This window comes from Armigeres subalbatus, chromosome 2 (assembly GCF_024139115.2).
Source record: "Armigeres subalbatus isolate Guangzhou_Male chromosome 2, GZ_Asu_2, whole genome shotgun sequence".
Lineage (NCBI taxonomy): Eukaryota > Metazoa > Arthropoda > Insecta > Diptera > Culicidae > Armigeres > Armigeres subalbatus.
Genome location: NC_085140.1, coordinates 153654260 through 153672297, shown reverse-complemented (window position 1 = coordinate 153672297; position 18038 = coordinate 153654260). Strand labels below are relative to the sequence as shown.

The 18038-nt window shown below is 37.3% G+C and overlaps 1 protein-coding gene across 1 annotated transcript; it reads left to right on the top strand.

The window, feature by feature from the left end:
- Positions 1 to 5840: 5840 nt before the first annotated feature.
- Positions 5841 to 8993, top strand: LOC134211043 (uncharacterized). The gene is made up of 2 exons (XM_062687601.1): positions 5841 to 6720; positions 7581 to 8993. The coding sequence occupies exons 1-2, from the start codon at positions 6194 to 6196 to the stop codon at positions 8335 to 8337; spliced, it is 1284 nt and encodes a 427-aa protein (XP_062543585.1). The 5' UTR covers positions 5841 to 6193; the 3' UTR covers positions 8338 to 8993.
- The last annotated feature ends 9045 nt before the right edge of the window (positions 8994 to 18038 follow it).

Sequence of the window (18038 nt, the reverse complement as noted above, 5' to 3'; positions counted from 1 at the left end):
GGATTCTTGGTGGAACTCTTGCAAAGATTTCTGGTGGAACTCCTGGAAAGATTCATGGTGGAATTCCTGGAACGATTCCTGGTGGAGCTCCTGGGAGGATTTCTGGTGGAACTCCTGGAACGATTCCTGGTGGAGCTCCTGGGAGAATTCCTGGTGGAACTCCTGGAAGGATTTCTGGTGGAACTTCTGGAAGAATTTCTAGTGGAAATCCTGGAGAAATTTCTTTTTAAACTTCAGGAGTGAGTTCTGTTTTAAGCTTCTCCGGTGCAACTCCTTTTAGGAATTCCTAGTGGAAATGCTGAAAGGAAAGTCCTGATAAAACTCCTGAAAGGATTCCTGGTAAAATTGCTGAAGAGTTTCCTGGTGGAACTTCCGCGGGAATTTATGGTGAAACTCATGGAAGAATTCCTAATCGAACTCCTAGTGGAACTTATTGAAAAATTTCTGGTGGAATTCTTAGGTTTCCTGGTGAAAATGCTGGAGGAATTTATTTTGGACTCCAGGAGGGATGTCTATTTCAACCCTGGAATTAACCGAAGTCCCACAAGGAATTCCTCTAGGTTTACCAGAAATTTCTATATGAGCTCTACAAGGAATTACTCCAAGAGTTTCACCAGAAATTTATACATTTTCCAAAAGCTCCGCCAGAAATTTCTACAGAAGTTCCACTAGTAATACATTACAAAATCTTCTAGGCGATCCACCAAAAAATCCTCCCGGACTTCAATCGGAAATCCATCCAGGAGTTCCACCAAGAATTCCTTCAATAGTTGAAATAGGAATCTCTCCAGAAGTTCCACAAAGTAATCCTCCAGGAGTCCAACTACCATATCCTACAGTAATGATACCAGAAATTTCAAAGGGAGTTCCAACAGGAATTTCCCCTGTGGTGCACTAAATTATTCTACAGCAGTTCCACCAGGAATTGTTTCATGACTCCACCAGGAATTCCTACCGGTCTTTGGTGGTGATGCACTTATCTCCGTTCAAAAAATCACAAGAACAAAGCAATAGAAAAAGTTCCTGCCAGAGTTTCACCAGGAATCTGTACAGGAGCTCTAATAGTAACACCTCTGGTAATCCTAATGAATTTTTGCTGGAATTCCTGCGGTAATAATCGATGGAATTCCTGGAATAAATAATGGAGAAATTTTCCGACAAAATTTCTAGAGTTATTACAGTCACACCTGGAAGAATTTTCGTATGACCTACCTGAGAATCTTGGAGGCATTCCTGGTGGAATTTTTGGAGAAATTCGGGCTCCTGGACAGCATTTAGTTGGAACTCCTGAAGAAAATCTAAGAGTAATTCTCGGTGGAATTCCTGGATAAGTTCCCGCTAGAATTTCTCGAGGGATTCTTGGTGGAATTCCTGATGAAAATTCTGGAGGTGTTCAAGGAGGAATTTTTGGTTAAATTCCTGGTGGAATTTTAGAATTCTTGGTGGTACTCCTGCAGGATTTTTTGTTGGGATTCGTGAAAGAATCCATGGAGGAATACATGGAGCAACTTTAGTTAGTATTTCAGGAGCTTTTGTTGGATTTCGGTAGAAATTCCTTTTGGTACTCTTGAAGGCTTGAAGTAATCCCCGATGAAATTCTTGGAAGAATTTATTGAAGAATAACTTGAGCGATTTCTGATGGTATTCCTGGAGTAATTACCGTTGTAACTGCATGTGAAATTCCCGATATAATCTCCGATGAAATTTCTGAAAATATTCGCAATTACCACAACCACAACCGGTTTGGTTTAATTCTAGTAAAGAAAAATCGATTTCCGAGTTGTTGAAGCGAAATATGGATAAAAACAAACAACAAAAGTCACCTCGAGTTCTTTATGATTTCAACATTCTCATACGCACACCACCTCAAACGCCTTCAGAGTAAAATGCGGCTGCGTACTTAATACGAACTTGGTGCTTACCGTTCGAGGTATTAACTTTAATACCGGATTATTGTAAACCCGTATTAAATCGAGTATTATCCTCGTTGGTGCTTACCGCCATAATAAAGATATCGGAAACAATTCAAATTGAGCCCTACACTGAAAAAATCAGTTTCAACAGTTTCAAAATTAAAACTCGATTTGCGAAAAAACGCTTTTTTATTTGTATGAAATTGTGTCTCAAGATAGGTGATTATGTTCCTACCAACCTTCCATGCATCGCAAGCGTGACACTTTTAAGGGAAAAGTTTTTCTAACAAAAAATTTTTCTTGTCGGAATTGGTTTTTTTCTCAGTGTCAAGGAGTGCCATTGGATTTAACATATACATACATATATTTAAATATTCCTGTACAGTCAAGCAGAGTACAATATTTAGGTCGTAACTAATCGCAACGGATAAAAATACACTGAAAATAATTTCGACAAGAAAAAGTTTTTGTTAGAAAAACTTTTTTTCCTTCAAAGTGCCCAGCTTGCGATGTATGGACGGTTGGTAGGGAACAAAATCACCTATCTTGAGACACAATTTCATACAAATCAAAAAAAGCGTTTTTTCGCAAATCGAGTTTTAATTTTTGAAACTGTTGAAACTGATTTTTTTTTCAGTGTAGGGCTCAATTTGAATTGTTTCCGATATCTTTATTAGAAACTTTGACTGATTTTGCGATAGTCACCCATATAACATTTTTTTGTAGGATGCGTCGTTTTTTGATTGTATCCATTTGAAAAAATCAATAAAAAAAATTTGGCCTTTTTCAAAAGATAGTCTGGATCAAATTGGTAAAAACTTAGAGCCATTCACAAATACGGCCCATACAAATTTCAGAACCCTCCCATACAAAATACGTTACGAGAGGGTGGGTGGGGGCTTTCAGCCCCAGGTCCATTTTAGCGTTATGTAATTTGTGAATGAACCCTTAATTTAACTATTGATTTATCCAATTTATCAATTAAAAACGACGTCAGTCCAATCAAACGACAACAAAATCAATCAATAACGGTGCTCACCTGCACTTTTGACAGCTGACCGACCTGATGCTCTTTATGGCTCTCAGCTTGTGGTTGTCAATCTGGGTGTCACGCTTACCGAAGGTACTCACGTGTCAGCTTCTACATGTCACGATGCGCTTGCAGTGATTGTCAGTAAAGAACATCGTTTAAAAGCGTGGTGGTTTTTGTTTTCATATCTGATCATCTGGTGATGGTCACGACATTTTGCAAGACTGAATCCTTCACCATTGGAAGAGACAACTGTATCACAAATTTGATCGAATCCTGGTACCTGCGGTGGCAGCGATATACATTCCACAACGTTGGGATCAATATTCTCTGAGTTGGAAAACGACACTCTCCGTGGTAGATCTCGTGGAAGGCACAGAGTTGGTACCCAATCAATATCACCTGTTTTATCCCAATCCGCCGGGTGGCCTTTTACAAAATGATGTCCACAGATACGATTATTCGCCCTTGGTGGGCATCCACACGCTTTCAACCATTTTGCGGAACGTTTCAAAATAAGCGCTCTGCTTTTTTCCGTAGAGTTTGCTCTTGGTTTGGGGAAGTTAAGAAAACGTTCTTCACTTTTTAAATTGTTGCACTTACAAGATACAACACAGCACACTACCGGTATAAAAAACAACGGAAGTTGGTTAAAATTTATTAGATTCGTTGAAAAATGATGTGGAAGAAAAGAAAGCTGCATGGAAGTCTAGAGCTACAGTTTTCCGGTCGCGTTAGTATAAAATTTGTAGTCTTTGTTCCACTACTTTTTGGTTAATTAATAGCGGCAATATTAGCAATTTTCGAGCAAGAAACTGGTTTTCAAATTCTCAGCGATTCTCATTGACATCATTTCTCAACAAATCTGATAAATTCCATTCAACATCCGCCGATAACTTTTTTTTTCAAAAGTGTTTCTGCGGTAACTCCAAAGCGCAATGACCAAATGACGGCATTTCAATGTATCAATGCATCAACAACGCGAAAAAGATTCCCTTTTATGGGCAGCCCCTGTTCATTTTTTATGCATTCCAAAATCACTATATTGCAATACATTTCAAAAGATGTAGTGGTTACCTGCTGTCTTGTAGCTTTCACTAAAAATTCACGTCACCAGTACGTACAAATCACGTCAGGTTCACCTGATCAAACACGTTACTACTTTCAAGCTTCACGTCATTAGTACTGGAAGATCCAGTCAGAGTCACCGGATAAATCACGTAACTCAAAGAAACTAAAATTTGTTCAGGTTACTTGTCATTCAGGTCACTCTTACGTGAAAAGTATGGTGGATGAGAACCACATTCGTTTTCAGGTAAATATGACGTGAAGATTTTTCAGAGTGTAATGATGTGTCAAATATTCCTTTTTGTTGTTGAAACAATTTGATGAAGGTTAGAAGGTGCAAAATTTGATGGTGCTCCACAGACACCATGGGCGGGAGAGGGTTAAGCAGCGAGGCGGCAATGCCCCAGTTGAGGATGTAATGCCAATAGAAGGACAGGAAAAACAGAGTTAGGGGTCGTTCAAAAATGATGTCACAGGTTTTAGGGGGAAGGGGGTCTAAAGCAGACCCCACACGAGGCATATATTGACAACACTTTTTTCGTCAAACTTTTCTTCAATATTTTCACTGATTAGCTGGCATGGCCGTAGCTGAAGAAAAACTCAATTTTTTCTTGAACTAATACGAATCAAATAGCGGTATAACGCACAAAACACGCACACACTCAACCGTCATCGACTCCTGTGGGCAAACTGCGGGGGGAGATGAGGGGAAATATTGAAAAGAATATCAAACTTTTCTGATTTTCCTCAATATTTACTTCAATATTTTGGGTTCGCCCTCACACCATCAATCTTTTTCTTCAATAATCAAGAGTTTGACAAACTTTTTCCGTCGTGTAGGGTCTGCTTAAGATTTTGTGACAGTACATGTACTAGGTATACAAAAAAGCGTGACAGAGGGGGGGGAGAGGGGGTCTAGAATTCCCAAAAAATAGTGGACGTCATATTTGAATCGCCCCTTACTTCAAGCTGCTCATTGGACAGCATTATTCCTTAATAAAATCTCGACTTATGTCATATTTTCACATGAATTTCATACATAAATTTTATGGCAAAAAACCTGTATGTAAAATAAACTTATGCCATCAATTAAATGAGAACACGTTCACAGCTACAACAATCATTGTTAACGGACCTTGCTCGCTGCATGACAGTTCAATCGAATCTCGCACAAAGAAAATTGTTAAACGAAACGAACAAAACAGAAAAGGATAACATTCATGTAGCAGTGCGGTTAACCTTCTTTATTTCAACAAGTTTATGGCAATTGGATTAAACTTTTCTTAAATTTAAAAGTTATAGGTACTTCAGAACTTTTTCCGTATCGAACATCAATCAGATTTTAATTACAATTTGTCTAGAATTAATTATAAGTACTTAAAAATGATTTTCCTATGCTGTGCTGTATAGGACTTGTCAAAGTTAATACCGTCGTGTGTCTTCTTATTTTTACTTGGTATCGTCTATTATAATTCAAGGCAAAATTTTCAAAACGACTTATCTGCTTTTGTAAACAAAGATTCAAACGACGATTTGACGAATCTGATAGCTCTCCCACGCAAACCAACACCGTCAATAGGTAGGTGAGGGATTCCGCTACCTGTTGATGGTGTTGGTTTGCGTGGGAGAGCTATCAGATTCGTCAAATCGTCGTTTGAATCTTTGTTTACAAAAGCAGATAAGTCGTTTTGAAAATTTTGTCTTGAATTATTGGTTCAGGAATAAAACTCGCACATCTCCTAGACTTACGTTAACCGCATGATCACATATACACAGTGGGTATGACATCTATAGGGGCAATCAACCTAAAGCCGAAAGGCATTATAATACGTGCGAGATCAATTTAAACGATTTTATATTTTAAACAAAAAGCAATACTTTTCGTACACCTACAAAAATAACCACATTTGTGTATGCGCGCAAAAACAAAAATAGTCATCTACGATCCACATCCTCCACCCCACACAGAACGAGAGCACGTAGATCACCCAGCGACCCACATCGTTGTTTATTAACCGGATAGTCCGCGGCACTGCGTCTGCATTGCGCTTGTCCCTCATCCTCCGTTGTAAAAGAGTGAAAAGTCAGCTGCCAAGAGTGAAGTGATACCAAATTATCTAATCATCTGCTGCGTAAGAACAGGACATCCCCGGTCCAATTGTGGCTGTGATCGGATATCGAAATGCGAAAATACCAACAGCTTGCTCTGGTCCTCATCTCTATCAGCTGCGTTGCCATTCTGCTGGTGTACAAAAGTGAAAACAATCGACTGAAGTATGTACTCGAGGTGGTGAACATCTTCGGACGGAGTGATACCGCTTCGTTGATCCGGATCGACAACAGCAGCCGATACCATGCCGTGCCATATGATTTCGATAGCCCGTTGCCCGTTTGGCAGAGGGTAGGCGGAGATGTGTATGTTTATTCTGCGTATTGGCAAAAGAACGACCTAGAAGCCGGCGGGACGGTCGTGAGCTTGGCTGTGGGGTTGGAACAGGCCGTAGTGAACTTCAAGTGCCAAGTGCAGCACGGCGGCAAGGATGTGGTACCGGGAAAGTTCCTTTTCATCCGATTAGACAATCCTACCGGATCGGTCGCAACGCCTAATGGGGAGGTGTCAGTGATCTATAAGTTCCTCTGCAAGGTGAAGAGGGATTTCGGACATCCGACGGAGGTAGTTTTTACCGATGCGGTTCATACCATAAAAAGGTGAATAAGATATTTATGTTATCAGTTTGTACTTATTAATATCATTTAGTCGAGGTTCTGCAAAACCGCATCAAGCGGCTTTTTGACTGACTGTTATTTTTTTTTTAAAGGAAAAACAAATTATTTTTTTATAACAATTCATGCCTACATTTGTGGTAGATAATTCTTAATTATGGGGTTGAGGGAACCCCGGCCTGTTTATATTGTCGTTCATATATCAAGGCCATTATTTGTATGCCTTTCTTGAATCTAACATCGGAAGCGATACTGCCGTGAATCGCATATCTGTCTCATACCCATAGGAAACCCAGGTATGCGATTCACGGCAGCGATGCACTATTTATTTTTGCCGTAACGATATACCTACATACAACTGATTATAAACACCTTTGATGGGTATCAAATTCTCTGAAACTTAACCAACGTTCACTTAATTTGGACAACTTCACCTGAGCGTAGAATAAACCCATATACAATTAATTGTCCCTTAATAGTATGTAATGCAGAAACTATCCTGCAAAAGAGATGTAAAAAAGTCAATTGTTGTTGAAATTTTGCCTACCAGCCTAAAGGGACCTGAATTTTTGATCAATGGATATTCATCACAGGTGGAAATGATTATAATGCCAATGCCAAGTAGTCTAGTAGAGTGGATCAATAATTATTTCCAATTGAAACGATTTATATGTTTTTTCACGGAAGTACAACATATAACGCAAATTCTGAAGCACAATTATGGACAAGTTTGCTAGGACAGCTAGTTTAACGAAAATGTATAACTTTACCATAATCCTTCATATTTACTCGACCATTTATTGTAGTAAGTTCAAATTTCACTTAACTATAAAATTATCTTTTAGGTACATCCCATTACGAGTGATTGAAAGCAAATCAATTCCCCAAAAGATGACTATGACTGCCTGCGTTGATTTGAACAACTATTTGGAATTGGATGAGGAATTCCGCAAACCTTCTGCCGTGCTGCAATACTTCCTGCACCATCAAATCGTTGGCGTGGATGATTTCATCGTATACAACAGTAATGCACTGGATTCACTAACCACCGCTACTCTTTACAACCACGGAATCAAGGTTAACCTGCTGCCGTACAATTTTCCTTTCGATCTCACCAACAAACACCAGAACCGCCAAATTATTGAGCTGGACTGCCTGATGCGTAACTTCAACGCGGCTAGATATACATTTGTCGGTGCCATAAACGAGTTCATGTACCCGAACTCGAGACTTCGCAGCAGTAATCAATTCCTGAAGTACGCAAACAAAGCGTCGAGTGATGTTACCCAATTTTCAATTACATCCAGAACGATTTGCATCGACGACAGGAAAAAAATATTCTCAGATAATCTGCTATATGACGTGGAGGCTCGTAGCAAAAAGCCATTCTACATTTACCGACCACAAGACTACAATCGATCCGGTTCTTTGGAAACCGTCAAATCTCTAAGCATCGACGGTAATACGATGTTCGTGCACAGGTACGTTGAGAAGTGCGTTAGCAAATCAGATCTCTACGATTGGTCAACTATTTTGAACAGTGACTTCCTGCAATATGTGAACGAAGTAGGAAAAGAATTGAACAAACTAATTTTCCGATAAAGCGACATGATCTCAACTTTGTCTGACAGGAACCTCTCGCATAGCAATACTTTCTACTTAGATGTTAATGTTCTACAATAAGTATTCAATTTTCATTGCTCTCACGCTCAAATTTCTCAGTTTCGCGAAATATGAAAGGCAAACTAAAATAAAACTGGCATAATAATCAAAATACGAGGCGAATTATACTAAGAGTTTATGATCGAAATTTGATTCGCACAAAAGCTTAACGAATGGAATATCCAAAGCTACGCAGTTTGTGGATATTTTTTGGGAAAAAATACGAAAGCACAGGTATGCACAACGAGCATTTGTCTAGTGATTCCCCTAAAACACGAAATGCTACTTTAAATGTGAATATTTATTCAAACTGGCCTATCAGAACATAAAATCCAATATCACAAAACTGACCGTCTGTAAGCGCATATATAAATTGGAACAGCAAGTTGAAATAACGCAAATACTCAGAACAACGTAGCGTAAATTGGATCAACGATTTTAAAACTTGTAGTTTTTCGACAATTTTGATAAGAATAGTTACAAGAAGATGCATTATAAAATATGATTTTTAACAATACAACCTTGAATTCAATAAAAAAAAATACACCTTCAAATTCTCTAACCAATAATATTATCAATAAAAATCTATTTCGATATTTTAAGATGGTTATTCAATGAAGAGAAAATCAAATGATGTTTTCAGTTGAACAAAATATTATAATTGAAACGGATTTTACGACCGTGATTGTAATGCATGATTTGTTTATCGGCTTAATCGATCAATCATTCTCAAAGTATGAGGGAGTAGATAAATGAAAAAAAAAGCCGTTCGCTAGGACGCAATCTAGTAGGTATAAAGCGACAGAGTGTGAAAGGAAGCCATGGATACCTTCTATTGAACAGCACACAACCGAAGCGTGAATATTCTTGCCTGCGACTTTCTTGCCTAACTTCGAGTTTAACGTCCTGGTGTGGTCGGCTTGTTTAGCGGCATGGAAATTACCGTGACAAGACAAGTTGACAATTTATATTTATTTATTATAAAGCTTAGCAACGTTACGTAATACAAAACAACAGAAGTTTCAAAGTTAATTGCCTACCTATATGCCGGGTATTAAGCCATCCGAAGCGGAAATTAATTACAGTCGACTCTCTACATCTCGATGTTCTATATCTCGATATCTCTCCCTATGTCGATGGTTTCCTTGGTCCCTTCAATCTACATACATATGGGCATTCTACATCTCGATAACCTCCCTATCTCGATGTGTTCTGATCATATTTTGTTCAGGATTCACTCTCCATATGTCGATACGTTCAAATTTTTAGGCTACTAGACCATCTTAGGAAAATAACAAACACATCAACAACAAGAAATGACATTTCTAGACCAACATTTGAAAAGGGCGGAATTCCATTACCATGAAACCGAGAAAATTGCTCTCCAAGTTTCGAGCTTGTAAATCAATTCCTATTTAGTGAATAGTCAATAAAAATTGAACTTTTTGCATAATATAGATGAAAACTACCTTTCTCTTCGATGTTCTATGCCAAAATATGCAGCTAAGTGTATATTAGCTTCAGAAATGGAAATTACATGCACTACGCCCAAAATCAAAGTCTCACTGGAAATACGCCATGGAAATTAGTCCTGTTACCAACTGCCTGTGTTGTTCCGCCCAACGTTTCACCGATAAATTGCCTACTTTAAGGTTATTTCTGTACAGCTTGAATTGCGTAGCACGTAGAAAGAAATAAACCAATTAAAACATTAATTTTTAAGCTTTTCATCATAGATTAGGAAAAAAGCAGGTTTGATTTGGGGCCACGTCTGTATTTTATATATTGGGGTACATCTTACGATTGCGAAAAATTGAAAAACTTCACGAAAATATGATAGACTTGAACGTTAATATCTCAGCCGTTTCTCAATGGATTCTCTATTTTCTTGGACCATTCGATCAAGAAAGAGTCAATTCTTCATATCCAATGTATTAAATAAAATATATTGATAATTATTTACTATTGATAATTTTCTAACAGTTTCGCAATGGGTTTCGGTGAATCAACCAAACCCATAAGTGCATCGCCTTGAAGTCAAATTAATGCAACAATAAGTATAGTTTTAATCCTCAGTCTGCAGCCGTAAACCTTCAGCAATGATTACGGTTGTTGGAAGTGGTTGCTGTAGAAAATTCAAACGCAACGATACCGAGGGTTAATGCTGAGACTTTGAGAAGAGTAAAATATCATTGTACTAAAGACACACAAACAAATAATACTCATTACATACATGGTTCTGCATTACCTTTGCGTACAACCCCACCGCACCTTTGAGTTTTTATATCGTTTTACAATCGATTTTACTAATTCAAATTAAACAAATATAAACAGCATATGGTGAACCACTTTTGGGGGTGACTGATTCTTAAAGAACGTCTCTCAAATAATTGGTCTTAAAGCTTGCCTCAACTCGGTATAGGTACTGATAAACTTACTGAAAGGCATTAGTAATGAAGCTAATGTTTCATTTTACATTACCTGAGTTAAGAAGATCTGTTTCAAAATAATTTCATGTTACATATGCGCAAAATTGCTATTAATATACATTTTTTAGGTTTCATAACGAAAATGCGCTTTTGTTAGGTTTCCAGTAAGGAACCAAAAAAGAAATTAATAAAATCTATTTAATTATGATTTTTATGCATTATTAGGGTTTAATAGAAACAAACGTGGTATCTAATCACTTCTATGCTATTCCAGTGTACACATTTAACAAAAATTTAAAGGTACAGAGCTCTCGCGGGAGCCTGTATCTGATTATTTTCGAAAGGCGTATTTCCACTATAAACCTTTCAACAGGCTGATGTACGCGCCGTAACAGCAACAGCTCCAGCAAAAGGTAGGAAATCCTTGTTTCGTATTTCTCATTAAAATATTCATTATTACAGCAAATATAAGTGAAAATGCAATAAATATTGATTCAATATGAAGGATAGAGTAAACCCTACCTTATTCACACAAATTTCCCTAAGTTCCTATGCTTTTGGAAGAATAGCGTAAGAACCATGTTTGGTGAATATAACCAGGATGGAAATCCGCCATTTTTCAAGTATCTCAAAATAACTTTTACTGATAGAAAATTTTATTTTTTTCATTACTATGGGCTACACACCAAATTTTCTTCCAGCCATCCAGCAAAACGATTTGCTGGAACCATACCAGCAAAGTAATGGTTTGCTGTATTACAGCATTTGTTTTATTTGTTTGCTGAATTTCAGCATTTGTTTCAACAAGACCTATTGTTTGCTGAAAACCAGAAAACTTATCAAAATGTCAATTGGAAATGTCACTCGATCTCTATGAGTTGTACAATTTTCATTTCCTCGTGTTGTTCATTTTCAAGCCATTCATTTTCAAGTAAGGAAATTGTTAAGTACCTATAGGGGGTAATCAATCGTCGGTTCAGTGCAATATTTTAATTTAGGGATTGCTTGGTGAGTATGTTTAATTTTAATAGTTTTCATCTAGGTACAGGGAATGGTTATGATTGGCATGAATAAACCATTTTTTTTTTATTTCAGGCGGAATAATATTGTAAGATGTGGACCAGCCAGTATACTTATAAGAAGCTTCTTTGCTGCAAAATGCTTGGTGAAAAAAAATACTGAGTGATTAAATATTTGAAATAAAAACATGCATATGTATACAGAAAGAAAAATCATATAGTAATAAAATACTTAATTTATTTGCAATGCCAAGAACCACCAAATTTTTAAAAATGTTTTCTTTGATTCTGCGCTTTTTGTAATCCTGGTAATTTGCTGAAAATACAGCTATAAATGAACGTTTATCTTTTGCTGATTAACCAGCAACATGATTTTTCAATTGCTGAACATCAGCAATTGAACTGTCATTTGCATGAAAACCAATTTTGCTGGTTGAACAGTAATTTATTTTGCTGGATTAATTGCTGGATGAACAGCACAAAAAAAACCAGCAAAATTTTGCTGGATTCCAGCGAAATAAAATTAGTGTGTAGTTTGCACCATATTCTATGCATTCAAACGAAAAACTGCAATGTTTACATTTTGGCTGTTCCGCCCTTTTCAAATGTTGGTCTAGATTTGTTTTGTTGTCGTTTTTCACGGCAACGAGCTTTTTTCAATCTAGTACCCATTTCAATTTTCCTTTCATTCCTCGATTTGTCCCTATCTCTATGGTCCCTTCAATAGGCGACTGTACTATGTATGAAACTCGATTATGCATATGCACAACATGTGATAGATTTAGTTCGGAAAAGGTATTGGAGGGTAACCGCTCCCTTCGGTGGGGTTTGATTCCACGCAGTGGCGTAGCCACGGGGGTGGTTTTGGGTATAAAACCCCCCCCAAAGACAAAATTTTTGGAAGAAAATTTTTTTTTCGAAAAAAAAAATGTTCAGAAAACCCCCCCAGACCAATTTTCTGGCTACGCCACTGATTCCACGAAACCAGTACGCTAGACAGGTGCTTTCCCTACTAAGCTACGAAGGACCTCCGTCGTCCGTCGGGTTGGGATCAACAAAATTTTCATGTTGATTTTTATGTAGAAAAAAAAAATTATTCATAGTTCAAAGTTGAGGTGTCTATCTAGTCTGCATAAAACACCGTGTTTCGATAGGAAATAAATGACAGATGTCAGAATAACAGTATCTGCTTTCTGTCAAAAGATACCTGGGGGTGGTGGGGGTGGCCCACAACCGAACCACCTACCCTATTTTGTACAGTATTGTCTGGCTCCTACACACTTGTTTCATCAGCAATGGCGCTCGATGAAGTAGGGTTGTGTGAGGTTGTGCCAGTTGGTCGTCAGATCCCAACCCGACGGACGACGGACCTGTCTAGCGTACTGGTTTCGTGGGATCAAACCCCACCGAAGGGAGCGGTTACCATAGTACATAGTAATTAACAGAAGTTTGCTTATTTTAAACAGGATTTTAAACCACCTTCATACTTTAGCGTCACTCTAGCGCTCATGGGTTGTAGCCCCCCGAATCAGTTCATTATTCTAACAACTATCGAAAAACGTCTCTCACGGAATACTTCCTATCAAGAGTATATATGAACATGATAAGTGAGAGATTTTCTCATTCTCCTTTGGATTCAAACCATCATCCCACCTCTAATTTTTATTTGTTGAATAAATGTCTGGTTGAATAAAACATATTACTTTTTTTACATTTAATGTCTTCTCTTGTCTTTTCTAAATTGAATGTTGCTTATAGAGATCCCTAAATTGAACCAAAATCGATTCCAGGATTGGGGGAGATGTCACTTTTCTATGGGTTATATTTTATTTATTTTATTTTTATTTATTTTATTTTTTTTATTTTATTGATTAGCCGGGGGCCAAGTCACCGATGTGAATTTGAAATTCATATCGTCCATGATACACCAGGGACTAAAGGATAAGGCTTCACAACATCTTTACCCATGGGGGTTTTAAGTTTTGCGGGATATACTGCTAGGATATCACTGCCTTAGGAGTATGGGCAGGTTGGGGCTATTTTTATGATGAATATTGCAGCTGTGGAGAGATGTCGGTTATAATATTTGATTATATGTATTAACTTTGCTTCCAAGTATAAATCACAAAGAGCTTCCCTTGTATTTAGGCGGTTAAACAAATGTGTTTGTTAGTATGTCGTGTTGATATCTGTATTCTTCTAGTTAGAGTTGTCTGATGTTACAAATTTTAGTTGTCCAGTAAGGTAACCCTTACAAATCCTTACTCCTAAATGATCAGTCTATTCGTCATTACAGTCTGCTGTTAAGGCCTGATCTAAACAGTTCTTATAAAAAGTCTCTTTCAATATTGTTCGGAGTATTCAGTGTGAGTGGTATTGTTTCGAAGTAGTTTTCTCATCAATAGCGTTTAAGTAATGTCCCCATCAAACAAAAGAAGCTTTAAAAGTTTGTTCAAAATCTTAATTTTCGATCGCGAGTCAGTGTTAATACAATTATGTTGATGTGTATATGGTATAGGAATTGCGATACATCTCATTAAATTTGAATTGCTGACTATATTTCAAATAAACACCTTTCATGAAAACGTATTTTGAAACTAAAATATCGTATTACAATTTGATGAATATCAATAATCGTCCAAAGTTTTGAAAATTATCTAGTGAACAGTCAAAACTGAATCGAAAAGCCAAAATGGGCCACAGTTCAGAACCGTTCACCAAACAATCTTCAAAAATTTGAGCCTGCTATTTTAACAACTACATATTTTGAAGAACCATGTTCCAAGAAAACGCCTGATACTATCTTTGGGGACTTATGACGGCCTTGCATAGCATCATCATTGTCTCGGACCTAGATTCAGTCAGTAAAAATTTCAAACCATTTCGTAAGCTTCCATTTGAGCTCCTCATGACCTTAGGTGGTCAAACTATTAGTTATGTAGATAAAAGGATAGTGGATGAAAGCATCACATCAAGGCTAAATTCCCAAAACGACCCACCCGCCCCTGCAAACAAAGACTCGAACGACGACCCGACGAATCTGACAGCTCTCCCACGCAAACCAACACCATCAATAGGCAGGTGAAGGATTCCGCTACCTGTTGATGGTGTCGGCCGGCGTGGGAAAACCATCAGACCCGTCAAATCGCCGTCCGAATCCCCGCCTACAAAAGCAGACAAGTCGCTTTGAAAATCCTGTCCTGATATGGTCTATTCTCATGCACATAGGTGGCCAAGGTCTCAGTTAAACGTGACTCTATCTCTTGTTTTACCGTCTAGCGCTGACCATGAGTTCATTCCCTATCGGTCATTTACTGTGTTATAAGGTAGTCAACTAATTTTATTTGTCTTTCAGAATACACTTAGTCACGTCTCCTACGTCCTTCAATCTTTCTTTACATTGGAGTATGTATTATTTTTTCCTAACCCAAAAAAATGAAGAGCGAAACAGGTTTGTTTATACGTTGATCCATGCAGTGAAAGTAAGAGTAAAATAACAAAGATTACTGAGAAGAAATAACGGATACAATCACCATATATAATGCAAAATTAGTAAATCTACAGTATCTACTTTCACTGCTTACTGTATACTGATCTACTACAATTGGTGCAATGGATGATCGTTTGCTTCCCAGTCTTTTGTGTTAGTATTTTGTTAGTTAAGACTGGTACTAGACCCTGCCGGAACCTCCGCAGCATATACTCAAGAAAATGTTGTTAGATCATGCGACACTTTCTCTAAGTATTTGCAAGGAGGTATGATATATCAAGTGTTTAATTATTTTCTATATATTGGCAAAAAATACTCGACGCGTTTCTGTTAAATTGAAATGTTACCGGGTTTAAAGTACGTACTTCAGTACTGCTTGATAGTGTAATCATACTCGGATGCAATTAAATTCATCTCGTTTTCGTCTAACGGTAATGTGTTGAATATTAATAATACTAGCAATGTGTACTATAAAAGAACAAATTATTTCACAATTTTTACAATATGCAGACACTTGACTTATCAACGTTGACCCCATCATCCATGGACAGGGATGTCACTTTTCTATGGGTTATATAACCATAATTCTTACCTAATTATACAGTACAGTTATCAAACTTGATATTGCCAAATAAAACTTTAGAAATTATGCAGGCTTTAGAAGTTCGTGGCTATATAGATTGCATTTTCTTGTGAATTAAAAAAGAATCTTGTTGGGGGGAAATGCTTATATAATCTTCCGGTCAATTGCTTCTTACAGTGCATATATTGCCGTGAATAGCATATCTGTCTCATATTCACTGGGTTTCCTATTCATATGGGACAAATATGCTATTCACGGCAGTATAGTCCTGTATATACATTAGACTGGCCCAGCTTATTATTGGGTGAAAAAAATGTTGTCGAGTTCCACAGGGCACCTCCCAGAATTGTGTCTTTGGGTGAGAAAATCAATCTCTTAAAGATTTTCAAAATAAACGTAAATAACAGGGTTGTGACGGAGATCCTGAAATATTTTCCGCGCCGACTAAAATCAAATCCACACTATTTCCGCGCGACATGAAACCCCTCCCCCGCCAAATCCCGCGCGGCTTAGAACTAAATTCTAAGCAAATACACGTGAAATATCAATTTTCTTATCACAATTTACTGAACGTCTTCTCTTCAAGTTCGTTTTCATAAGATTAGGCCGTTACAAATATGTATTTAATTAGAATTAATAAAATTATGTCCAACTGATCACCGAAAGATTTGTTAAGGAATGTTTTGAAACTCATCAAAATAATCCATTTTTTTGTTGCTTCCTCAAAATATTATTTTCGAGCAAAAAAACTCAAGGTTGGGAGACATTATTGTTTTTTTTATATTTGTATCGGCCTTACTGATTTCAAGTATGATTTTAAACTGCAAATTTACATATATTTGTACCAAATTGAAAAAGGACTAAAAACCCGCAGCTAGTATAACAACCCTTCTAGATGACCCTTTTCACCACTTGAAGTAATAAAGCTAAGTGAACAAGAACTATTCATTTCAATAAGCATCGCTTTTTAGATGAGATAATGGTTTTGGTATGTTTTGTTCCGTTATCGTCAGGATTTATTGTTGCTCGAACTTTATAAAAACCGACACAAGATGCATTGATATACAAATAACGTTCACGCCATATTTGATCATAATTGCTAATAGATAAGCTTGGAAAATAAAAACAAATCTTCTAAACGCAATGTTTTCTGATAATAAAATAAAATAATGCAAATTTATCGTGATTACAAGACAAACTTGCGTACACGGAAGAAATAAACTACCCAATAGTGAGTTTAATTCACCCAACCTCGAACATCCGTACGGGAAGCCAAAATTGAGTAAGTATGGTCGAAGTAGTTTGCCTTTACTCCTATGTTAAAAAAGTACCCAACGGAAAATTTATTGACCCAAATTTAAGTTTAATTCACTCAATTTCGACCTCAGGTAATAAAACTCAAAATTGGCTTCCCGTATTGAACTGCCGTCGTTGGATTGTTTGGCTCTTTTGTTTTTGACAACAACAGAAAGAGTGGATGAAAGAGAAGAGAAAAAATAACTCAAAAGTAAGTTTAAAAATACTCAATTTTGAGTACTTTTTTTCTTCCGTGTAGAGATTAAGGAATTAGACAATGTTTTTTAAACAAAATTTCTGTTGAACGATTTTTTGAATTTGTATCAAGAATACAAAATCTAACATGGGGGGAACAGGTGGGTGGTACGGCGCCATGTTTTTGCAGCCAACATCTCAGTGTAAAATTCATGATAGTATGTGTTTTGTTTACAAGCATCACATTTGATTCTCATTAGGATACAGAACTGTCAGTGGGATACGGTCGCGCAGTGTTGGCTGCAAAACAAACCTATTGTGTGAGATAGGGATGCCACCGGGCTGGGGGGGAAATGCTTATCTAATCTTCCGGTCAATGTCATCATATAGTGCATATACTCCTGTATATATACGATTGTGATGCATCACCAGTGCTACGATGTGCACGTATTACCTGGCAATCTAACTGCATTGATTGTCTGCCTTTTCAGAATTCCCAATAATAATATTCCGTTGAAATATCACAAATGATGGTTAATTGTTTGTGCTAAGGGAAAGAAAAGTGCAGTGGGTATCGGCCAAGTTCCCCCTGGCGGTGCTAAAATGATAAGCGGGAACAATACCTAATT

Excerpts from the sequence above, each read along its gene's own strand:
- LOC134211043 (XM_062687601.1), top strand. The coding sequence starts at position 6,194 with ATGCGAAAATACCAACAGCTTGCTCTGGTCCTCATCTCTATCAGCTGC. Across the intron at positions 6,721-7,580 it reads GCGGTTCATACCATAAAAAG|GTACATCCCATTACGAGTGA; the intron begins GTGAATAAGATA and ends ATTATCTTTTAG.